At 48.8% G+C, this 21,757-nt stretch overlaps 1 protein-coding gene across 1 annotated transcript in view; it reads right to left on the bottom strand.

Annotated features, from left to right (window-relative positions):
* Positions 1-21,492, bottom strand: part of E2F3 (E2F transcription factor 3) — a 49,734-nt gene extending 28,242 nt beyond the window's left edge. Inside the window, exons 1-2 of the mRNA XM_077269959.1 lie at positions 20,930-21,492; positions 966-1,077 (exon numbers count right to left, since the gene is read on the bottom strand). Coding sequence (XP_077126074.1) covers positions 966-1,077; positions 20,930-21,202 — 385 coding nt within the window. The 5' untranslated portion in view covers positions 21,203-21,492. The remainder of the gene's footprint in view (positions 1-965; positions 1,078-20,929) is intronic.
* Positions 21,493-21,757: the final 265 nt, after the last annotated feature.

Here is a 21,757-nt window from a genome sequence, read left to right as displayed (position 1 = left end):
GCCCCTCGAAGGATGGTATAAATATCCAAATGGCCATTAGCAGGAAAAAAAAAAAAAAAGTTTCTGGAGGTGACCAGTTCCCTTTAAAGGGAACCTGTCACCCCGTTTTTTCGGTATGAGATAAAAATACTGTTAAATAGGGCCTGAGCTGAGCATTACAATAGTGTAGTTTGTGGACCCCGATTCCCCACCTATGCTGCCGAAATACGTTACCAAAGTAGTCGTTTTCGCCTGTCAATCAGGCTGGTCAGGTCAAAAGGGCGTGGTGTCTTCCCCCAGATTTTGCATAGTTTTCCGTTGCTGGCGTAGTGGTGTGCGCATGCCCAAGGTCCGGAATCCTCTGCCAGGGTATTTAAAAGAGCGCGCTGTTCGTTATTTCATTGGTGATCGGTGGGCGCGGCCATCTTCCTTTGGCCGCGCGTGCGCAGAAGCGGCGCTCTGCTGGCCGCGGCTTCAGGAAAATGGCCGCGGGATGCCGCGTGTGCGCAGATGGATATCGCGGCGGCCATTTTCCTGAAGCCGCGGCCAGCAGAGCGCCGCTTCTGCGCACGCGCGGCCAAAGGAAGATGGCCGCGCCCACCGATCACCAATGAAATAAGGAACAGCGCGCTCTTTTAAATACCCTGGCAGAGGATTCCGGACCTTGGGCATGCGCACACCACTACGCCACCAACGGAAAACTACGCAAGATCTGGGGGAAGACACCACGCCCATCCGACCTGACCAGCCTGATTGACAGGCGAAAACGACTACTTTGGTAACGTATTTCAGCAGCATAGGTGGGGAATCGGGGTCCACAAAATACACTATTGTAATGCACAGTTCAGGCCCTATTTAACAGTATTTTTATCTCATACCGAAAAAACGGGGTGACAGGTTCCCTTTAAACAGTAACAAAAGCCAGTAGTTGTACATAAACATTCTTGCCTAATTAGACTAGGAACACAAGTTTAATTAAAACCCACTTTTTGGGCTGTCGGGACAGAATACAGTGGCTCTTCCTTTGCCTTTTGGTGTTTTTAATCCTTCAGAAAGATACTGTTGACTTCCATCTCCAAGTTCTAATCGTCGCTTAGCCTAAAACACATGATAAAACAGCTATTAAGCATAAAGTGACAAGATATCTATAAACCAACTTATCCTAATAGAGCAGGTAACAAACTATAACAGCTGTACTATGTAAGCAGTGGCAGCCCCAATGCAATCCAGAACACATGGATGCATAAACTAGAAGACTACACGCAGAGAGGCAATATAAATAGAGAAAGAAACTTGAGAAGCTAGGCAATGCATAGCAGATCGCTGCATCACAAGGACTAGATGTTCTGTCTTCTTGGGAACCCCTGTTCAGAAACATTAGCCTTACATCTTAGTGGGAGCCACCATCTACAGCAAGCAGAACAGATTTTATTTTTTAGTCATTCAATATAGTAGCATAGCCATTGGCATTATGTATAACAAAAAAAACATTTATTTCTATAACGTCAACATATTCTGCAGCGCTTTACAGTTTGCACACATTATCATTGCTGTCCCCAATGGGGCTCACAATCTAAATTCACTATCAGTGTGTCTTTGGAATGTGGGAGGAAACCGGAGTGCCCGGAGGAAACCCATGCAAACATGGTGAGAACATACAAACTCCTTGCAGATGTTGTCCTTCGTGGGATTTGAACCTAGGACTCCAGCTCTGCAAGGCTGCAGTGCTAACCACTGAGCCACCGTGCTGCCCCTGTAGGGAATAGGGATGTATCCCATGTAGGGATAGGAACCACACAAGTACAGATTCCACGTGAGAAATTATTGATCAGGTTCTTGATGGGAGACCAACCAGAGGCTTCTAACAGCAGGGTTATCCCCTTCTCCACATTGAGAACGCAAATGTTTCGTCAAACTAACCATGCCGGCGTATGGGTAGGTAAGGAGGAATAGCCAACTATTGAAGGTGTTGGAGATGTCCTAAATATTATGAATTCTCCCTTTAATACTGATTTAAGTAGTGATTAACGATTATGGGGTAATCATATCAAGGACCTAGTAACACTTGAAAACTAAATGTTGTACACAACAAGGCTATGACCTACTTATGCACATCTTTATCATGCACAGTGGACAATCCCTTTACTGCAAGCTGTAGACATCTGTTCATTTAGTAAATTGCTTCACTTTTATGCAGATTGCCAAAACTGAAAGAAAAAAAAAAAGAAAAAAAAATAGAATTCGTCTTACCGGCAATTCGGTTTCTAGGAACCTTCCATGACAGCAGTATGGGAGGATGTTTCCCCGCCCTAATAGGGGACAGGAAACAAAGGTTAAATACCCCTCCCCTTCCTGCAACCACCAGTGTTTTTTCTGGACACAGTAGCATGTATAGTTACCACTTAAGTGCAGGAATCATCTAATAAATACATCAGATAGGGAGGGAAATTAGTGCTGTCGTGGAAGGTTTCTAGAAACCGAATTACCGGTAAGACTAATTCTATTTTCTCCAGTCAACTTCCACAATAGCAGTATCGGAGTGATACCAACCGCTAATTTCTTTTAGGGAGGGACAACTGCTTGGAGAACGCGTCTGCCAAACGATAGGTCCCTATTGAAGTTGAGCCTGTAGTGTCAGGTGAATGTATGGATTGACAACCAGGTGGCGGCTCTGCATATCTGCTCCGATGATGCGTTTCCCCTCTCTGCCCAGGTAGTCGAGACTGAACGGGTGGAGTGGGCTTTTAGTGAAGTTGGAGGTGCAAGCTTCTGGGATGAGTATGCAAGACTAATGGCCTGTTTAATCCAATTAGCGGTCGTGCTTTTGGCTGCTTTCTTGCCCTTACTTCGTCCTGACCACTGAACGAACAGGTTTTGGTCCAACCTCCAACTTTGTCGGTTGGAGGTAGAACAGGACCACTCTGCGGATGTCCAGGGTGTGAAAGGCCTCTTTTGGATTAGATGGATTTGGACAGAATGAGGGTAAAATGATGTCTTGATTTCTGTGGAAGTCTGAAACTACCTTAGGCATAAATGAAGGGTCTAATTTGAGGATTATACTATCCATGGTTATGGTCAGAAATGGCTCCTGGACTGATAAGGCCTGTAGTTCCCCTATACGCCTGGCAGTAGTGATAGCTACCAGGAACGCGGTTTTAAGGGTCAGGATTTTTAAGCTGGAGGTTGAAAGGGGTTCAAAGGGGTCACCGGTCAGACCTTTTAAAACAAGGTTTAAGTCCCAAGGAGGGGTGTGGACGTGAAGTCTCGGACGGATTCTGGTTGCCGATGTTATGAATCGTTTGATCCATCGGTGGTTTGCTAGATCCTGGTCAAAGAAAGACCCAAGAGCTGACACCTGAACCTTTAGGGTAATAGGTGAAAGCCCCAGTTCCAAGCCCTTCTGGAGGAATTGAAGGATCTGTGCAATATTTGGGTTGAATGGATCCGGTCTGTTCGGGAAACACCATGATGAGAATTTTTTCCAAATTTTGCCATAAATGGCGTTAGCGATTGGCTTCCTACTCTTTTGTAGGGTTTCAATTACTTCCTGTGAAAGAACTCTGGCTTTCAGGATCTCGGCTTCAGTAAACAGGCTGCCAGCTTTAGCTTGTATAGGTCCGGATGAATCAGGGGACCCTGTTGAAGAAGGTCGTGTCTTTGGGGAAGCAGAATCGGGCCTTCTAGACACATGCCTGTTAGTGCGCTGAACCAGCTTCTCCCTGGCCACAATGGGGCTACCAGAATCGTTGTAACTTGATCTATCCAGATCTTCTGTAATGTTCTGGGTAGCAATGGGATTGGCGGGAAGGCATATGCCAGGGCAAACTCCCAGGGGTGGGAGAAAGCGTCCACTCCCTGCGCCTCGTTTGAGGAGGTCAGGGAGAAGAAGGTGTTTGATTTTGTATTCCAATTGTTGGCGAACAGGTCCACATCGGGAATTCCCCACCTCCGGACTAAGGATAGGAATACATCCTGGTTTAGAGACCACTCTCCTGGATGGAAGTCCCTCCTGAGGTAATCCGCCTGGGAATTGTCCAATCCCTTTATATGTACTGCGGAAATGGACAGAAGGTGATTCTCTGCCCAGGAAAAAAATCCTTCCAGCAGTTAACTTTAGGTTCAAGTGTCCTGTGCCCCCTTGGTGCCGGAGATAAGCCACAGTGGTGATATTGTCGGACATCACTCGTACATGGTACCCTTGAATGAGGACAGATGCTGCTCTTAGCGCCTCCTCCACTGCTTTCAATTCCCTCAGATTTGAGGAGCTGTGTCTTACATCTGGGGGCCACAACCCCTGAAAGCGGGAGCCTTCGATCACTGCGCCCCAACCTCTCTGGCTTGCGTCTGTTGTGAGTACTCTGAGGAGTCTGATCCCAGCTGACTCCCCGATGTAAGTTTTGGGAGTTCAGCCACCATGAGAGGGAGGATCTCACACGAGAGGGAAGGGGAATCTTCCTGGTTAAAGCCATCTGGCGTCCTCTTGAATACGTCAGGATGTGAGATTGAAGAATTCTTGTATGGGCTTGGGCCCAGGAGACTGCCTGGATGCATGATGTTAATGAACCCAGGATTGACAGAGTCTCTTAGAGTCGGGGTTTTTTGGCTTCTGAACCTGGAGATCCTGTGGACAAGATCGATCTGACGGTCCTTGGGTAGAAAGGACATCCTCTTCTCCGAGTCCAGAAGAACTCCTAGGAATTTCTTCCGTGGAGATGGTCGGAGAACTGATTTTGCCAAATTCGGGATCCACCCGAGTGACCTTAGGATATCAAGTACCTTCGTCACGTCCTGATTGAGGCACGAAGCGGATGGGGCGATGATGAGAAAGTCGTCCAAGTATGGAATGACACAGACCCCCCTGTTGTCGTATAAAGATTACCGCTTCTGACATGATCTTGGTGAAAACTCGTGGAGCAGAAGAGACTCCGAAAGGAAGGACACTGAATTGGTAATGGCTGACCTGCTTGTTTTGGGAAATTGCGAACCTGAGGAACATTGGCACATGGTAGTATGCGTCCCTCAGGTCCAACGTCGCCATTACCCAGTCCTGACCAATCAGCGGGATTGCTGATCTGATCGATTCCATTTTGAATCTTCGGTACTTTATTACCTGATTTAGAGGTTTCAGGTTTATGATGAAACTGTTTCCCAGAGGGTTTCTTCACCAGAAAAAGGAGGGAATAGTGACCCTCTCCTATTTCCCAATGTGGTACGTGGGAAATCACCTCTGCTTGAAGCAGGCTTAGAATACCCGGCATCAGAGATTCCCAAAGTCCTGGAGACTGTAGAGAAGTAATGTTTAAACGGTGAGGAGGAGGACTCTCAAATTCCAGTCTTAGGCCCTCCTGTATGGTACGCAGGACCCACTGATCCGTGGTGATAGTCTGCCATTGGGAGAGGAACCCCGAGAGTCGACCTCCGACCGGAGAGCAGTCATTGCTTCTTAGAGGTCTGCTGAGGTTGGGGGACCAGGATATTTCTGGTTTTCCCTCTCTTGGGGTAGCTCCACCGTCCCGATTTACCCTTGCCCCTGTAATTTTGTTGGGGAGCTTGGTCACGGGGGGCACGAAAAAAACGCTTTCTATGGTTCTTTTGTTCCGGAAGGACTTTCTTCTTATCTGAGCCTTTGTCCAAGATTTCATCAAGGACCGGCCCAAATACATAATGACCCTGGAAGGGAATACCACACAGCTTGGACTTTGAGGTATTATCGCCTCCCCAGGATTTAAGCCACAAGGCCCTTCTAGCCGAATTAGTGAGGACAGCTGATCTAGCGGCTACTCGTACTGATTCTGCGGAGGAGTCCGCGAGGAATCCAGTCGCCTTCTGAAGCAGAGGAAGAGAATTAAGAATCTCTTCTCTAGACGTACCTTGTACAAGGTGATTTTCCAAGGTACGTAGCCAGAGAAACAAGGATCTGGCTACAAATGTTGAGGCCACGTTAGATCTCAGTAAATTAGTTGAAGTGTCCCAAGATTTCCTCAATAAGCTCTGTTTTCCGATCCATGAGATCTTTCAGCTGAGAGGAATCTTCGAAGGGTAGAGCCGTTTTTTTGGTTACCCTTGACACTTGAACATCCACTTTGGGCATTTCCAATAGAGAAGTCTCCCTCAAGGGGGAAACGATTCTTAAACTCCGATGGGACGTTTAACCCCTTTTCCGGTAGGCCCCACTCATGGAGGATAAGGTTTTCGATATTTTCGTGTATGGGGAATCCCTTCACAGACTTAGGTTTCAAACACCCAAACATGTCATCCTGTACGGAATGGCCCTCTACCTCCTCTTCTACCCCCATGGTGCCCCTAACCATGGACACTAACTCTTCCATATCCTCTGAGAAGAGATATTCTTTATTGTCAGGTTTGGGAGCAGAAGAACTCTCATTCTCCCAAATATCCTCTGAACCTGAGGTATGTATCTCGCCTGAGTCAGAAACTACCGGGGCTATCTTCCTTTTCTTAGGAGGGGGAGGCTGTGGTGTTGGGGTTTGAGAAAACGCCGCCATGGAGGACTGAACCTCTCGTCTGATCAGGGTTCTGATGCTGTCCATGAGTGAGGGCTTTTCACTATGCAGAACTTCGTCTGTGCATGGTTGGCAGAGCTTCTTTTTATATGCGGAGGGAAGCTTGGACGCACATGCAGCACACTTGCGGCTGGGCATCTTATCCTTCCTAGGGGCAGGGACCTGGTCTCCCTAAAACGAGACAGAAAGGTGGACTTAGTCACTTAAATTTAAATGGACAGTAAGGTACATCATCCCACTACTTACAGTAGGGGGGTGTAGGCTGGGCTCTGCAGAAGCAGAATGTAGGGGTTTGTCGCCGTCCATATGGTCAGTGGTCCAGACAGAGAGGGTCACAGACAGAAGGTCTTACCTGGAGGCTTCCCCAGCCAGGAATAAATAATTTACCAAGGCTCCCAGTGAATTTGGTGCTCCTCCTCCTCGTTAGGGTCCGTGGGGGGGTCAGAGACACCCGTCATGGCTGCCGCTGGATGTCCTAGGGCAGGGACGCTGGCAGGCGCACGCAGGAGTTGCAGCGTATGGCGCCGAGGAAAAAAAAAAACGTAAGTTCTGGTGCGCGCGTGCCACCACCAGCAGCAGCGTGGAGAAGGGAGCCGGGGAGCTGCAGGAGGACCCCGGCGCACCGCACCGCTTTGCCTCCCGAAAAAGGCACAGGTAGGGCGGGTGAAGGTCCCAAGTCGCGCAGTAGACGCAGAGATGGGAGCAGTCCAAATGAGGAGAGCGGAGCCCCCGACCTCGACTGCCCGGCTTTAAGGTAACAGCCTGTCCCCTATTGGGGCGGGGAGACATCCTCCGATACTGCTGTCGTGGAAGGTGACTGGAGAAAACTACAGCAGCATTTTTTCACGGCCCAGATCCATGTTCCATGCTCATGTTATGACAAGTATGAACAGTTGGCTCGCAGAGAGTGCCTGTCTGCATTACACTACAATATGGAGACTGGCTCACTGAAATATGCAGAAACCTTAAAGGGTTTGTCTATGTCTAAATTTTCTACTATTAGTTTCATTAGTAGTAAGTGTATTTAAAAAAAAAAAAAAAAAACACACCCCAGAAACTGCTTTACGCATGATGCCCTGGTTCAGCACTGAGTCCCCACTTTCGCTCTATGTTATCTGCAGCATTGCAGCCAATAACAGGAGCTCAGCAGCTCTGCCCGAGTCGATTGCAGGAGCAGCTCAAAAAACACTGAGTTAAATGATTGTCTGCAGTGCTGCAGACAGACTGGGAGCAGCAGTGGAGACTCTCTGCTGGACCTGGGGAGGGTATGTAAAGCCCAGGGTTTTTTTGTTTGTTTTTTTATCTTTTTAACTACTGGAAAAGATTTAGGGAATTTTTTTTTTTTTATACTGAAAGGCCAACCCTTAACTTCATATTAAAGCAAACAAATCGGACTTTTGAATTCAGCCATTTAATCTAACTGACACAGCACTGCCTGTTTAAGAAATCAAGCACTAATAGGCCAACATTATCAGTAAGCAAAAGGCAAAAGTTATCAATCCTAATGTCAGGAGCCAAAGGTGACTATTTTATCTACCATCTGGAGCACTTTATAAGTGATCGTTCATTTGAGGAAAATCTTCAATAAACACTAAACCCTGCAACATTGGGGTGATCGAACAAGTCAATAAACCAGAAGTGTGCCAACATTTTGGCAAAGTGCCCTCTCTCATGACTTGCACCAAGTGTATTATGCATTTTAACATCTTTGTGCTGAATCCAAAATCACAAAATCATGATGTGACTTAAAGGGAACCGGTCACCCCCAAAATGGAAGTTGAGCTAAGCCCACCGGCTTCAGGGGCTTATCTACAGCATTCTGGAATGCTGTAGATAAGCCCCCGATGTAACCTGAAAGATGAGAAAAAGAGGTTAGATTATACTCACCTGGGCAGGCGGTCCGATCCGATGGGCGTCACAGTCCGGGGCCTCCCATCTTCTTACAATTACGTCCTCTTCTTGTCTTCACGCTGCATTACAGAATGCTGTAGATAAGCCCCTGATGCCGGTGGGCTTAGCTCAACTTCCATTTTGGGGGGTGACAGGTTCCCTTTAAAGCGAGTGTAAGCACAGAATGACTGTTCAAACCAAATACAGGCGCTCGGTGCATCATGGGGTGGCCATACATTTAAGTGCACTTTGCCACCTGCTTGTTTTCCATCAATCTCGGCAGGTCTCTGGCTCTATAAAGGCTGTCCAAGAGGGGGTGGAGATTGAGTGAAAACAAGCAGGAAGGAAGGTGCAGTTAAGCTCTGCCATGATGCAGCAAACACCCATACTTGTTATGCACAGTCTGTGCTGACAGTCACTTTAATACTCTCTATCCCAAGTTTGTACAAAGAACTAGACACCGTAGTGGCATATATTCTTATTGACGCGATTATCGCCTCGCCCCTACCTTCTTCTTTGACCTAGTACAGGGGGGCACAATCTATTAGATTCCATTTTTAGGACACCCACCTATCAGGAAGATAGAGGTCCTCTTTCAATTGCAATTCAGAAGACGCCATGCATTCAGCTTTCTCCACTGTAGTTTATACAAGACTGTCTACTTTTTCCCTTTTGCATCTTTCCATAGCGATCCGTAGCATTTATTTTTGTTATTTTCTTACAGAAAACAGTGGGACAAGAGATGAAAAGTGTTTTTCACCACAAAACGAGTGGCAAAAACACATTTTAAACCTGTAACTTTATGTAACGGACAAGTTTTTATTTTTGTTGGGGCAGGGATACTAACAACGATATGGACTTTAACCCCTTCACCCCGAAGCCTGTTTTCACCTAAGTGACAGGGCCAATTTTTACAATTCTGACCACTGTCACTTTATGAGGTCATAACTCTGAAACGCTTCAACGGATCCTGGTGATTCTGACATTGTTTTCTCGTGACATATTGTACTTTATGATAGTGGTAAAACTACTTCGATATGACTTGCATTTAATTGTGAAAAAATAAAACATTTGTCGAAAATTATGAAAATTTAGCAATTTTCAAACTTTTAGTTTTTATGCCCTTAAATTAGAGAGTTATATCACATAATATAGTTAATAAACAACATTTCCCACATGTCTGCTTTACATCAGCACAATTTTGGAAACAATTTTTTTTTTGTTAGGGAGTTATAAGGGTTAAAAGTTGACCAGCGATTTCTCATTTTTGCAACAAAATTTGCAAAACCATTTTTTTTACGGCCCACCTCACACTTGAAGTGACTTTGAGGGGTCTATATGACAGAAAATGCCCAAAAGTGACACCATTCTAAAAACTGCACCCCTCAAGGTCCTCAAAACCACATTCAAAAAGTTTATTAACCTCTCAGGTGCTTCACAGGAATTTTTGGAATGTTTAAAAAAAATTGAGCATTTAACTTTTTTTTCACAAAATTTTTAATTCAGATCCAATTTGTTTTATTTTACCAAGGGTAACAGGAGAAACTGGACCACAAAAGTCATACAATTTGTCCTGAGTACGCCGATACCCCATTTGTTGGGGTAAACCACTGTTTGGGCACATGGCAGAGCTCGGAAGGTAAGGAGCGCCATTTGACTTTTCAATGCAAAATTGGCTGGAATTGAGATCGGAACCCATGTCGCGTTTGGAGAGCCCCTGACATGCCTAAACGGTGGAAACCCCCCACAATGGACCCCATTTTGAAAAGAAGACCCCCCTAAGGAACTTATCTAGATGTGTGGTGAGCACTTTTAACCCCCAATTGTTTCACAAAAGTTTAGAATGTAGCGCTGTGAAAATTTAAAAAAATCATTTTTTCTTTCCACAAAATGATGTTTCAGCCCGCAATTTTTTTTTTCCCAAGGGTAACAGGAGAAATTGGACCACAAAAGTTATTGTCCAATTTGTCCTGAGTACGCTGATACCCCATACATGGGGGGAAACCACTGTTTGGGCGCACGGCAGAGCTCGGAAGGGAAGGAGCGCCGTTTGAAATGCAGACTTAGATGGAATTGTCTGCAGGCGTCATGTTGCATTTGCAGAGCCCCTGATGTACCTAAACAGTAGAAACCCCCCACAAGTGACCCCATATTGGAAACTAGACCCCCCAAGGAACTTATCTAGATGTGTTGTGAGAACTTTGAACCAACAAGTGTTTCACTACAGTTTATCACGCAGAGCCGTGAAAATAAAAAATATTTTTTTTTCCACGAAAATGATATATTAGCCCCCACGTTTTTATTTTCCCAAGAGTAACAGGACAAATTGGACCACAAAAGTTGTTGTCCAACTTGTCCTGAGAACGCTGATACCCCATATGTTGGGGGGAACCACTGTTTGGGCGCACAGGAGAACTCAGAAGGGAAGGAGCACTGTTTTAGTTTTTCAAAGCAGAATTGGCTGGAATTGAGATCGGACGCCATGTCGCGTTTGGAGAGCCCCTGATGTGCCTAAACAGTGAAAACTCCCCAATTCTAACTGAAATCCTAACCCCAACCTTAACCCCAGCCCTAACCCCAGCCCTAACCCTAAACCTAATGGGAAAATGGAAATACATACATTTTTTTAAATTTTATTATTTTTCCCTAACTAAGGGGGTGATGAAGGGGGATTTGATTTACTTTTATAGCATTTTTTGGCGGATTTTTATGGTTGGCTGCCATCACACACTAAAAGACGCTTTTTATTGCAAAAAATAGTTTTTGCATCACCACATTTTGAGAGCCATAATTTATCCATATTTTGGCCCACAGAGTCATGTGAGATCTTGTTTTTTGCGGGACGAGTTGACGTTTTTATTCGTACCATTTTCGGGCACATGACATTTTTTGATCGCTTTTTATTCCGATTTTTGGGAGGCGGAATGAACAAAAACCAGCAATTCCTGAAATTCTTTTAGGGGGGGGCGTTTATACCATTCCACGTGTGGTAAAATTGATAAAGCAGCTTTATTCTTCAGGTCAGTACGATTACAGCGATACCTCATTTATGTAATTTTTTTATGTTTTGGCGCTTTTACACAATAAAAACTATTTTATATAAAAAAATAATTGTTTTTGCATCGCTTTATTCTGAGAGCTATAACTTTTTTATTTTTCTGCTGATGCTGTATGGCGGCTTTTTTTTTGCGGGACAAGATGACGTTTTCAGTGGTACCATGGTTATTTATATCCGTCTTTTTGATCTCGAGTTATTCCACTTTTTGTTCGCCTGTATGAAAGCGTTTGCCTTTTTTTTGCGGTGTTCACTGAAGGGGTTAACTAGTGGGATAGTTTTATAGAGCGGGTCGTTACGGACGCGGTGATACCAAATATGTGTACTTTTATTGGGTTTTTTTTTTATTTACATAAATAAATGGATTTATTGGGAAATGTTTTTTTTTTCTATTTGGGGATTTTTTTATTTTATTTTTACTTTCTACTATTGTCCCAGGGTGGGACATCACTGTTTTAGATCAGATCGTTGATCTGACAGTGTGCATAGCACTCTGTCAGATCAACGATCTGACAGGCACGTTCCAGAGGCTTGCCGGCGCCTGCTATTAGGAACTCTCAGCAGGCGCCGGCAAGCCAGGTCATTTCATGACCCAGAAGGAGTCCCGCGGCCATCTTGGATCCAGGGACTCCTTCCGGGTCACCGGAGCAGCGCGATCTCATCGCGTTGCACCGGTGGGAGAGCGCAGGGAGCCCCAGTCCCTGCGCGATCCCCCTCTATGCCGCTGTCACTACTGACAGCGGCATCAGAAGGGTTAAATGCCCGCGATCGGCGATAGCGCCGATCGTGGGCATTGCTGCGGGGTGTCAGCTGTCATATACAGCTGACACCCGCACCCGATCACCGCGGCGCTCAGAGCGAGACCGCGGTGATCGATGCGCCGTAGTAGTACTGCGGCTGGCACAAATGCAGTGCCGGCAGCGCAGTACTAGTACGGCGCATGGCGCTAAGGGGTTAAAACCTTCTCCCCCCACTTTTTTATTTTGCCTTCGCTTATTTCACAAATTATGCTACCCTAAGGTCATAAAGGCCTTTTTAAGGGGGCATTTCAACATTTAAACACTATCTGATTTTCCCTGTAAAGGTACCGTCACATTAAGCGACGCTGCAGCGATATCGACGATGCCGATCGCTGCAGCGTCGCTGTGTGGTCGCTGGAGAGCTGTCACACAGACAGCTCTCCAGCGACCAACGATGCCGAAGTCCCCGGGTAACCAGGGTAAAAATCGGGTTACTAAGCGCAGGGCCGCGCTTAGTAACCCGATGTTTACCCTGGTTACCAGTGTAAATGTAAAAAAAAAAAAAAACACTACATACTTACATTGCCGTGTCTGTCGCGTCCCTCGCCTTCAGCTTCCCTGCACTGTGTAAGCGCTGGCCCTAAGCACAGCGGTGACGTCACCGCTGTGCTTTGCTTTACGGCCAGCACTGACACATTCAGTGCAGGAAGCTCTGAGCAGCAGCGCGGACGCCGGGGGACGTGACAGACATCAGAGGGTGAGTATGTAGTGTTTTTTTTTTTTTTTACTTTTACAATGGTAACCAGGGTAAATATCGGGTTACTAAGCGTGGCCCTGCGCTTAGTAACCCAATATTTACCCTGGTTACCATTGTAAAACATTGCTGGCATCGTTGCTTTTGCTGTCAAACACGACGATACACGCCGATCTGACGACCAAATAAAGTTCTGGACTTTCAGCAACGACCAGCGATATCACAGCAGGATCCTGATCGCTGCTGCGTGTCAAACACAACGATATCGCTATCCAGGACGCTGCAACGTCACGGATCGTTGTCGTTCTCGTTGCAAAGTCGTTTAGTGTGAAGGTACCTTAACTGGTCTTGTATCCCCAGATAAGGTGGTAATCAATAGAAAAGGATTAACCAGCTCAACCCAGCTAGGCGTTCCAGGAGGCAAGGAACCACTTGTAGAAATGAAGAAAGGGGGATTCAGCTTCCAAAAATGTATTGGCTTAAAAATGTTAATAGATTCCATCATGAGTGTAGACACAGCTATGCGTTTCAAACATCCATTGCATTTGTTAGCAAAGCTTGGTTAAAGAACGCAATGGATGTTCGAAACGCGTAGCTGAGTCTACACTCATGATGGAATCTATTAATATTTTTTATTCTAAAATTTTTGCAAGCTTGGAAGCTAGGTGGAAATGAAGCCCTCTGTGTGAACAGCAGAGCTGACTGGAGACCAACAGCTCCTGCATCCTTTCTACTCCCAGCGATCACATCACTGCTAGATCCGGGGAAGGATGCAGTTGGCGCTTAACACTACTGTATGCATAGCACCACTTCAGTGCTGTGCATACAGCAATTGGGAAGGCAGAGGCTGAAATAAACAGGTTCTGACTTCTCCGACTCTGCAGGACAATTAAAGTCAATGATTAGTCCAGAAGTGGTTAGAGCAGTTGTGGAGTGCCTCAGAATTCTGCATCGGGCGATGAGACTGCTGCAGTAGGTGTACACAGGGGTAAAACCGCTAATGTGAACACATCTTATGGTCACATTCTCAGTACCTAGACCATCAAATTGTTGATTGGCAACTGTCCTACTTGCCATGCGGCAATACTGATGAAGGAATGAGAGGCACTGCACAACCCAAAAGGCCTAATGAACACAACCTCAGTCAATATGCTAGAGAATATGGATATCAGAGGGTTGTACAAAGCAGCCCATCTACTACATTTTGTTTGCCTATGCATTAAGTGGACCTCCATTTGACAGCTCTGTAATGCTATACATTTCACCAACTGCAACAGTTAAGACAAATTGGACATCATGGTAGAAACCATTGGCACACAGTCAATGGGGTCAGTCAGATGCAGTTGATCTGTGCCATGTGACAGATCTAAAAACTGAGTTCTATTTTTCAAACTCCGATGATTATACAGAAACATTTTAAAGTACAGATATGAATACAGTGTTATCTCAAGCTATAGTTTGTTTTTTTAAACGTGTTTATGTGCTAAAGCTATATGACTATATGCAGTGTAGGCAAGTTAATATACTCACTGACTTAAGTCATCCCTGGTTACCAGCTCTGCTCCGGTCCTCCTCTGGGTCACGTGACGACTATTACGACTTACCGGCTGACAGTTGCAATTACAATGCAAGTCTATGGGGTCAGAGTCTGACACTTAATAGCCTTATATTGTAAAAGCCACTTCTGGGTCACAAACCCCAGTGGGACCCGAACCATCAGAACTTCAGTCATGCGACTCATGAGATCTGGAGCAGCGCTGGAAAGCAGAGATGGAGATTGGTGAGTGTTAACACCGACACTACACAGGAAAGATGTATCTTGACACCGTGTTAGCCAGTAGATAGAAAAATACAAACTACACTTCATACACATTCAGTCTGAAATGTTGTGCTTGTCTCAGTAATTCATTTGCAAACCTGTCTGAAGAAGGAGCTTCTGTGATCTGAAAACTTGAAAATAATGGTTCTGCTTAGCCAATAAATGTATCACTACAAGAATACTTTTGACATTTTGGGCACACGTATTTCCACTGATTTTTCTGGCCAACACAGTACTACAATATAATTTTTTTTTACTGTACATCAGTTTTAGCTCAGAAGATTAAATAGGAGGGCTTCTTTAAACATGCTCACTCGGGGGATATTAAAGGGAATCTGTCACCCTCAGACACTTGTCAGCTATTACAATGGGCACACAGGTAATAGGAATGCTAATCTAGTCTTACCTGTATGCCTCAGTTGCTGTCTAGATGTCGAGAAAGACTTGTTATATTAATGATTTCTTCCAGGGCTGGAACAAACCTCTTCCTCTGCTCTTCATTATACTATCACCCCTCTCCCATGCACGTCACACTGGCCTGCACCGTGCAGTTGTGGCTCCAGAATCCCGCACATGCGCCATGCAATCAGGTGACAATTTGTACGTCTTCCTTCTTTCTATGGTCCGTGTATTCAGCATTCTTGTACGCAGGTGCACACGTATGCGGAATACGTTGACCATAGGGAAAAGGTACAGATTGTCGCACAAGTGAGGGGGCTCATATCTCCTAACTCTCCCATAAACATCTGGATGCTCACTGTGGTGCACAGACCTTAGGAACACTATTGTACCTGCTATATGGCGCCATAATATCAAGATGCCTCCTGGCCAGATTAGTCAGCGATGCAGACAGTACACAGCATATGGTTTTAGTTATGTCAGATGATATAAGAGTATGGCTAGGAGTATGTGCTTAGTCAAGCATTTTGCTTTAAATTTAAGATGGGGAGGTTTGCAATGATCTGAGGTCATTTCTAGATTTTCAATCCCCTGCTCCATGGTGATCAACTGCTAACATCATGCAAAGCCATAACCAGTCACACGTTCATTGCATTGGCCAAAACACAGCATTATATTCTTGTCAAAATAATGCTCTTCCATGTAATGCACCAGGCACTGGAGACTGCACTTGGGCAAAGGGCATACTCTGACTTCCATAAACCCTTATAAACGCATACAATACAGATGGGGTGCTGCAGTAAGAACACCTCATTTAAGAGGTTGCCACTGCTTTATCTTTAGGATAGGTCATAAATGTCTGATCAGTCAGGGTTTTAAAGGCCCCGTCTCACTTAGCGACGCTAAAGCGATCCCGACAACGATACGACCTGTCAGGGATCGTTGCTGCGTCGCTATGTGGTCGCTGGTGAGATGTCAAACAGTGAGATCTTCCCAGCGATCGCTGCTGAGATCTCACTGTTTGACATCTCACCAGCGACCTGTAGCGACCTGTACAACGATGTCACATGGGAGCTATTATGACGATTCAGTGTCTGAGTCGTCAACGAGGTCGTTGTTAAGGTGTCAAACACAGCAATGTGTGCTACCCAGCGGGACCTCAACGATCAAAAAACGGCCCAGGCCATTCCGACACGACCAGCGATCTCACTGCAGGGGCCTGGTCGCTGCTACGTGTCACACATAGCGAGATCGCTACTGAGGTCGCTGTTGCGTCACAAAACTTGTGACTCAGCAGCGATCTCGCTAGCGATCTCGCTAAGTGAGACGGGGCCCCACCAATCAGCTGTTCCGCATCAGCTCAATTGTAGAGTTGCTCCACCTTCTGATAATGGCCACAGCAAAGTAATGCACATCCGCCTCCTACTGATTGGAACAGGATGCAGATGTGCAGTACCCAGACGCGGCTACTATCAGAAGATGGAGCAGCTCTGCCATCGAGTATTTCCTGCTGGCGGCCACAGAACACCTGATCAGTGAGGGTGTGTCAGACCTCAACCAGTTAGTCAGACATTGATGACCTATCCTAAGGACAGGTCATCAATGATAAAGTAGTGGACAACCTCTAACCTCCACTACCAAAGCCTTTATTTCAACACCACTACTACCAGAGTTTTCCATTTTCACAAATCAAAGATTTGAAGTGCTTGAAGACAAATTCAGCATTACTCACCAACGGAAGCTCCAGCAGCACCTCTCTCAACATGGCTGTAACCATAAAATCTCATCTGCTGCACATAATAAATTACGGAGCTCAGCGATCTGATAGCGTCTACCTTGGCATCATCTCTGAGCTTAGTCAGCAAGGATCGGCAGGTAGTTGAGGCCAAGTTTGTTAGGCCTCTTTCATGACCTCATATCCAGTCTGCGACCATGGGAGCTACATTGGTTCCATAACATTATATATGGCAGTTACAGAACAGCATAAGCCGGCACTCCACACCACCTATAGAGCATGAACAGAGTTATTCTAACCTCAGCTGTGAAATGCAGAGATGGGAAGAACCCATTAAAGCATCTGGTGCAAATCCCTTAAAATCTAGGCTGTAGGTAGTTGTCCCATCTAGCCAAGGCCATATAGGGAATAGTACTAGGTAGGTTGTGACCTACTCCTAGTCATTGCTGCATGGTCTCCATCGCAGCCTGACCTGTGCCTGCAAGCACCTGGTGATCCCTACACAAGACTAAAACAGGGAGCAGCATTGCCTAAAGGGCTTCACATAATGTCTATTTTCTTAGAAGGATAAGGCTATGTGCACACACTGCGGATTTCTGTGTGGATTTTTCAACTCAGTTTTTGAAAAATCTGCAGATGAAATGCACTGCGTTTTACCTGCGAATTTCCAGCATTTTTCGTGTGGATTTCACCTGCGGATTCCTATTGAGGAGCAGGTGTAAAACACTGTGGAATCTACATACAGAATTGACATGCTGCAGAAAATACAACACAGCGTTTCCGTGTGGTATTTTCCACAGCATGTGCACTGCGGATTTTGTTTTCCATAGGCTTACATGGTACTGTAAACCGCATGGAAAAACTGCTGCAAATCCGCAGACAAATCTGCAATGTGTACACATACCCTGAAGGTTACACATTAGTGGTCAATAAAGATCAAGCAGATCAGGAACATAATAGAGAGCAGTGCCTAATGTGAGAAGGCTGCAGGCCCAAGATAGAATGGGAGCTGCATCTTCAAGATATGCACCTATTGCTTCTAAGGCCAAGTTCACACACACAAAAATGAAGTATGAATTTTAATCTGTATTGTCATCCACATGCATTACAAGATCAAATACGGTTTCCTATGTTAATAAATGCAATTTATCAGTAAACACCATGTCATACAGATGATTAGTAGGGATCTGATATTTTTTGTGCACAGACTTGAATATGAGTCTCATCCTAAATGCAGAAGAGAATAGTGCAAACTGAATTTTATCTCACATTTGCCTGTAAAAAAAATTCATATGAACAGCCCCATAAACAACATTGGTATATGTGACATCCTTTACCTCCACAGACAGCAGTCAGGCAGAAAATACACTCAAGTAGTGCCAGAACCAGAGTACAGCTGACCCATGACAACTATGCTGTATGAGGATGCCCGGCAGGGCCCGGCCTCACTCGCACAGCCTGGCACAGGCAGGGCCCGGCCTCACTCGCACAGCCTGGCACAGGCAGGGCCCGGCCTCACTCGCACAGCCTGGCACAGGCAGGGCCCGGCCTCACTCGCACAGCCTGGCACAGGCAGGGCCCGGCCTCACTCGCACAGCCTGGCACAGGCAGGGCCCGGCCTCACTCGCACAGCCTGGCACAGGCAGGGCCCGGCCTCACTCGCACAGCCTGGCACAGGCAGGGCCCGGCCTCACTCGCACAGCCTGGCACAGGCAGGGCCCGGCCTCACTCGCACAGCCTGGCACAGGCAGGGCCCGGCCTCACTCGCACAGCCTGGCACAGGCAGGGCCCGGCCTCACTCGCACAGCCTGGCACAGGCAGGGCCCGGCCTCACTCGCACAGCCTGGCACAGGCAGGGCCCGGCCTCACTCGCACAGCCTGGCACAGGCAGGGCCCGGCCTCACTCGCACAGCCTGGCACAGGCAGGGCCCGGCCTCACTCGCACAGCCTGGCACAGGCAGGGCCCGGCCTCACTCGCACAGCCTGGCACAGGCAGAGCCCGGCCTCACTCGCACAGCCTGGCACAGGCAGAGCCCAGCCTCACTCACACAGCCTGGCACAGGCAGAGCCCAGCCTCACTCACACAGCCTGGCACAGGCAGAGCCCAGCCTCACTCACACAGCCTGGCACAGGCAGAGCCCAGCCTCACTCACACAGCCTGGCACAGGCAGAGCCCAGCCTCACTCACACAGCCTGGCACAGGCAGAGCCCAGCCTCACTCACACAGCCTGGCACAGGCAGAGCCCAGCCTCACTCACACAGCCTGGCACAGGCAGAGCCCAGCCTCACTCACACAGCCTGGCACAGGCAGAGCCCAGCCTCACTCACACAGCCTGGCACAGGCAGAGCCCAGCCTCACTCACACAGCCTGGCACAGGCAGAGCCCAGCCTCACTCACACAGCCTGGCACAGGCAGAGCCCAGCCTCACTCACACAGCCTGGCACAGGCAGAGCCCAGCCTCACTCACACAGCCTGGCACAGGCAGAGCCCAGCCTCACTCACACAGCCTGGCACAGGCAGAGCCCAGCCTCACTCACACAGCCTGGCACAGGCAGAGCCCAGCCTCACTCACACAGCCTGGCACAGGCAGAGCCCAGCCTCACTCACACAGCCTGGCACAGGCAGAGCCCAGCCTCACTCACACAGCCTGGCACAGGCAGAGCCCAGCCTCACTCACACAGCCTGGCACAGGCAGAGCCCAGCCTCACTCACACAGCCTGGCACAGGCAGAGCCCAGCCTCACTCACACAGCCTGGCACAGGCAGAGCCCAGCCTCACTCACACAGCCTGGCACAGGCAGAGCCCAGCCTCACTCACACAGCCTGGCACAGGCAGAGCCCAGCCTCACTCACACAGCCTGGCACAGGCAGAGCCCAGCCTCACTCACACAGCCTGGCACAGGCAGAGCCCAGCCTCACTCACACAGCCTGGCACAGGCAGAGCCCAGCCTCACTCACACAGCCTGGCACAGGCAGAGCCCAGCCTCACTCACACAGCCTGGCACAGGCAGAGCCCAGCCTCACTCACACAGCCTGGCACAGGCAGAGCCCAGCCTCACTCACACAGCCTGGCACAGGCAGAGCCCAGCCTCACTCACACAGCCTGGCACAGGCAGAGCCCAGCCTCACTCACACAGCCTGGCACAGGCAGAGCCCAGCCTCACTCACACAGCCTGGCACAGGCAGAGCCCAGCCTCACTCACACAGCCTGGCACAGGCAGAGCCCAGCCTCACTCACACAGCCTGGCACAGGCAGAGCCCAGCCTCACTCACACAGCCTGGCACAGGCAGAGCCCAGCCTCACTCACACAGCCTGGCACAGGCAGAGCCCAGCCTCACTCACACAGCCTGGCACAGGCAGAGCCCAGCCTCACTCACACAGCCTGGCACAGGCAGAGCCCAGCCTCACTCACACAGCCTGGCACAGGCAGAGCCCAGCCTCACTCACACAGCCTGGCACAGGCAGAGCCCAGCCTCACTCACACAGCCTGGCACAGGCAGAGCCCAGCCTCACTCACACAGCCTGGCACAGGCAGAGCCCAGCCTCACTCACACAGCCTGGCACAGGCAGAGCCCAGCCTCACTCACACAGCCTGGCACAGGCAGAGCCCAGCCTCACTCACACAGCCTGGCACAGGCAGAGCCCAGCCTCACTCACACAGCCTGGCACAGGCAGAGCCCAGCCTCACTCACACAGCCTGGCACAGGCAGAGCCCAGCCTCACTCACACAGCCTGGCACAGGCAGAGCCCAGCCTCACTCACACAGCCTGGCACAGGCAGAGCCCAGCCTCACTCACAGCCTGGCATACAATCCTGTGCCCCCTCCTCCCAGTGACAGACGCAAACCCACTAATACACAGGTGACCTTTCCCCTGCCCCCCCCTCCATCCGGGTCGTGACTCTGCCCCCGGCCTGCTGCAGGACGTCCCACCTATGCCCCGTCTGTCCATGGCGCCCCCCCCTGTACCTGGCACTCGTCACAGCACACACTACACACACTCATGGAGGAGGGTGGGGGATGGGGCTCTATTACCGGAGGGCGCCCCAGTGCAGGCTGCAGTAGGCCGGCTCTGGCGGCGGGTCCATGCGGGGTGGAGTAGATGAAGCTGGCCGCTGCTTGCTGCTCCGGAGCGCACAGTCCGTGCGGGGGATGGTGCACCGGGCCGGGGGAGGACAGGACGTGCAGGTATCCGCCGCCTCCTGCGCCAACCACAGCGCCGCCCCCGGCCACGAACCCCCCGGAGAAGCTGGAGCATTTGTCGGGGAGCAGCAGCTGGTCGTGCCCGAGGTGGCTTCCCTTTCTCATGGTACGGAGCCGCCGCCTTCTCCGCTCTCCTCCTTGTGACCCCAGTAATCCGCACTGCCCGGCCTGCACCCTACAAATAGCCGGGGCTGTAGTTAGAGCAGGTCCCCTCGGTTCTGAGGTGCGCTCGTCGGAGGGCTATCGAGCACAGGGGGAGGCAGATGGAGGCGGATTGTACGGCTGTGTGTGCTCGGGCCCCAGCTCCGACCTCCTTGCCACCGCCGCGGCTGAAAAATGGCTCCAGGAAGCTGACAATGAATGAAGGGATGCGGTTTACGCGCGAAGGTCCTCCCGCGAAACTCAGATTTCCCGCCGTCTTTTTCAAATTGGATTTGCATAACCCCGCCCCACGTAGTTTCACACACTGTGATTGGACGGGGAGACGCCCACGTTCTTGACTTGGAATCGCCACACCGCTTCCCGCTGTCATTGGCTGTCATTTTCCACAGCGCGTCATTAGTGTGTGCCGCTGAGCGAGGGGTAGAGGGCGGGAGCACTGACTGGAACGCTGTATATATGCTGCCTGCTGTGGGTGCTGCTTGCTGTATGTGCTGCCTG

Source organism: Ranitomeya variabilis, chromosome 6 (assembly GCF_051348905.1).
Source record: "Ranitomeya variabilis isolate aRanVar5 chromosome 6, aRanVar5.hap1, whole genome shotgun sequence".
Taxonomy (NCBI): domain Eukaryota; kingdom Metazoa; phylum Chordata; class Amphibia; order Anura; family Dendrobatidae; genus Ranitomeya; species Ranitomeya variabilis.
Note: the sequence above shows the minus strand (reverse complement) of the source record. Positions and strands in the feature narration are given on the sequence as shown.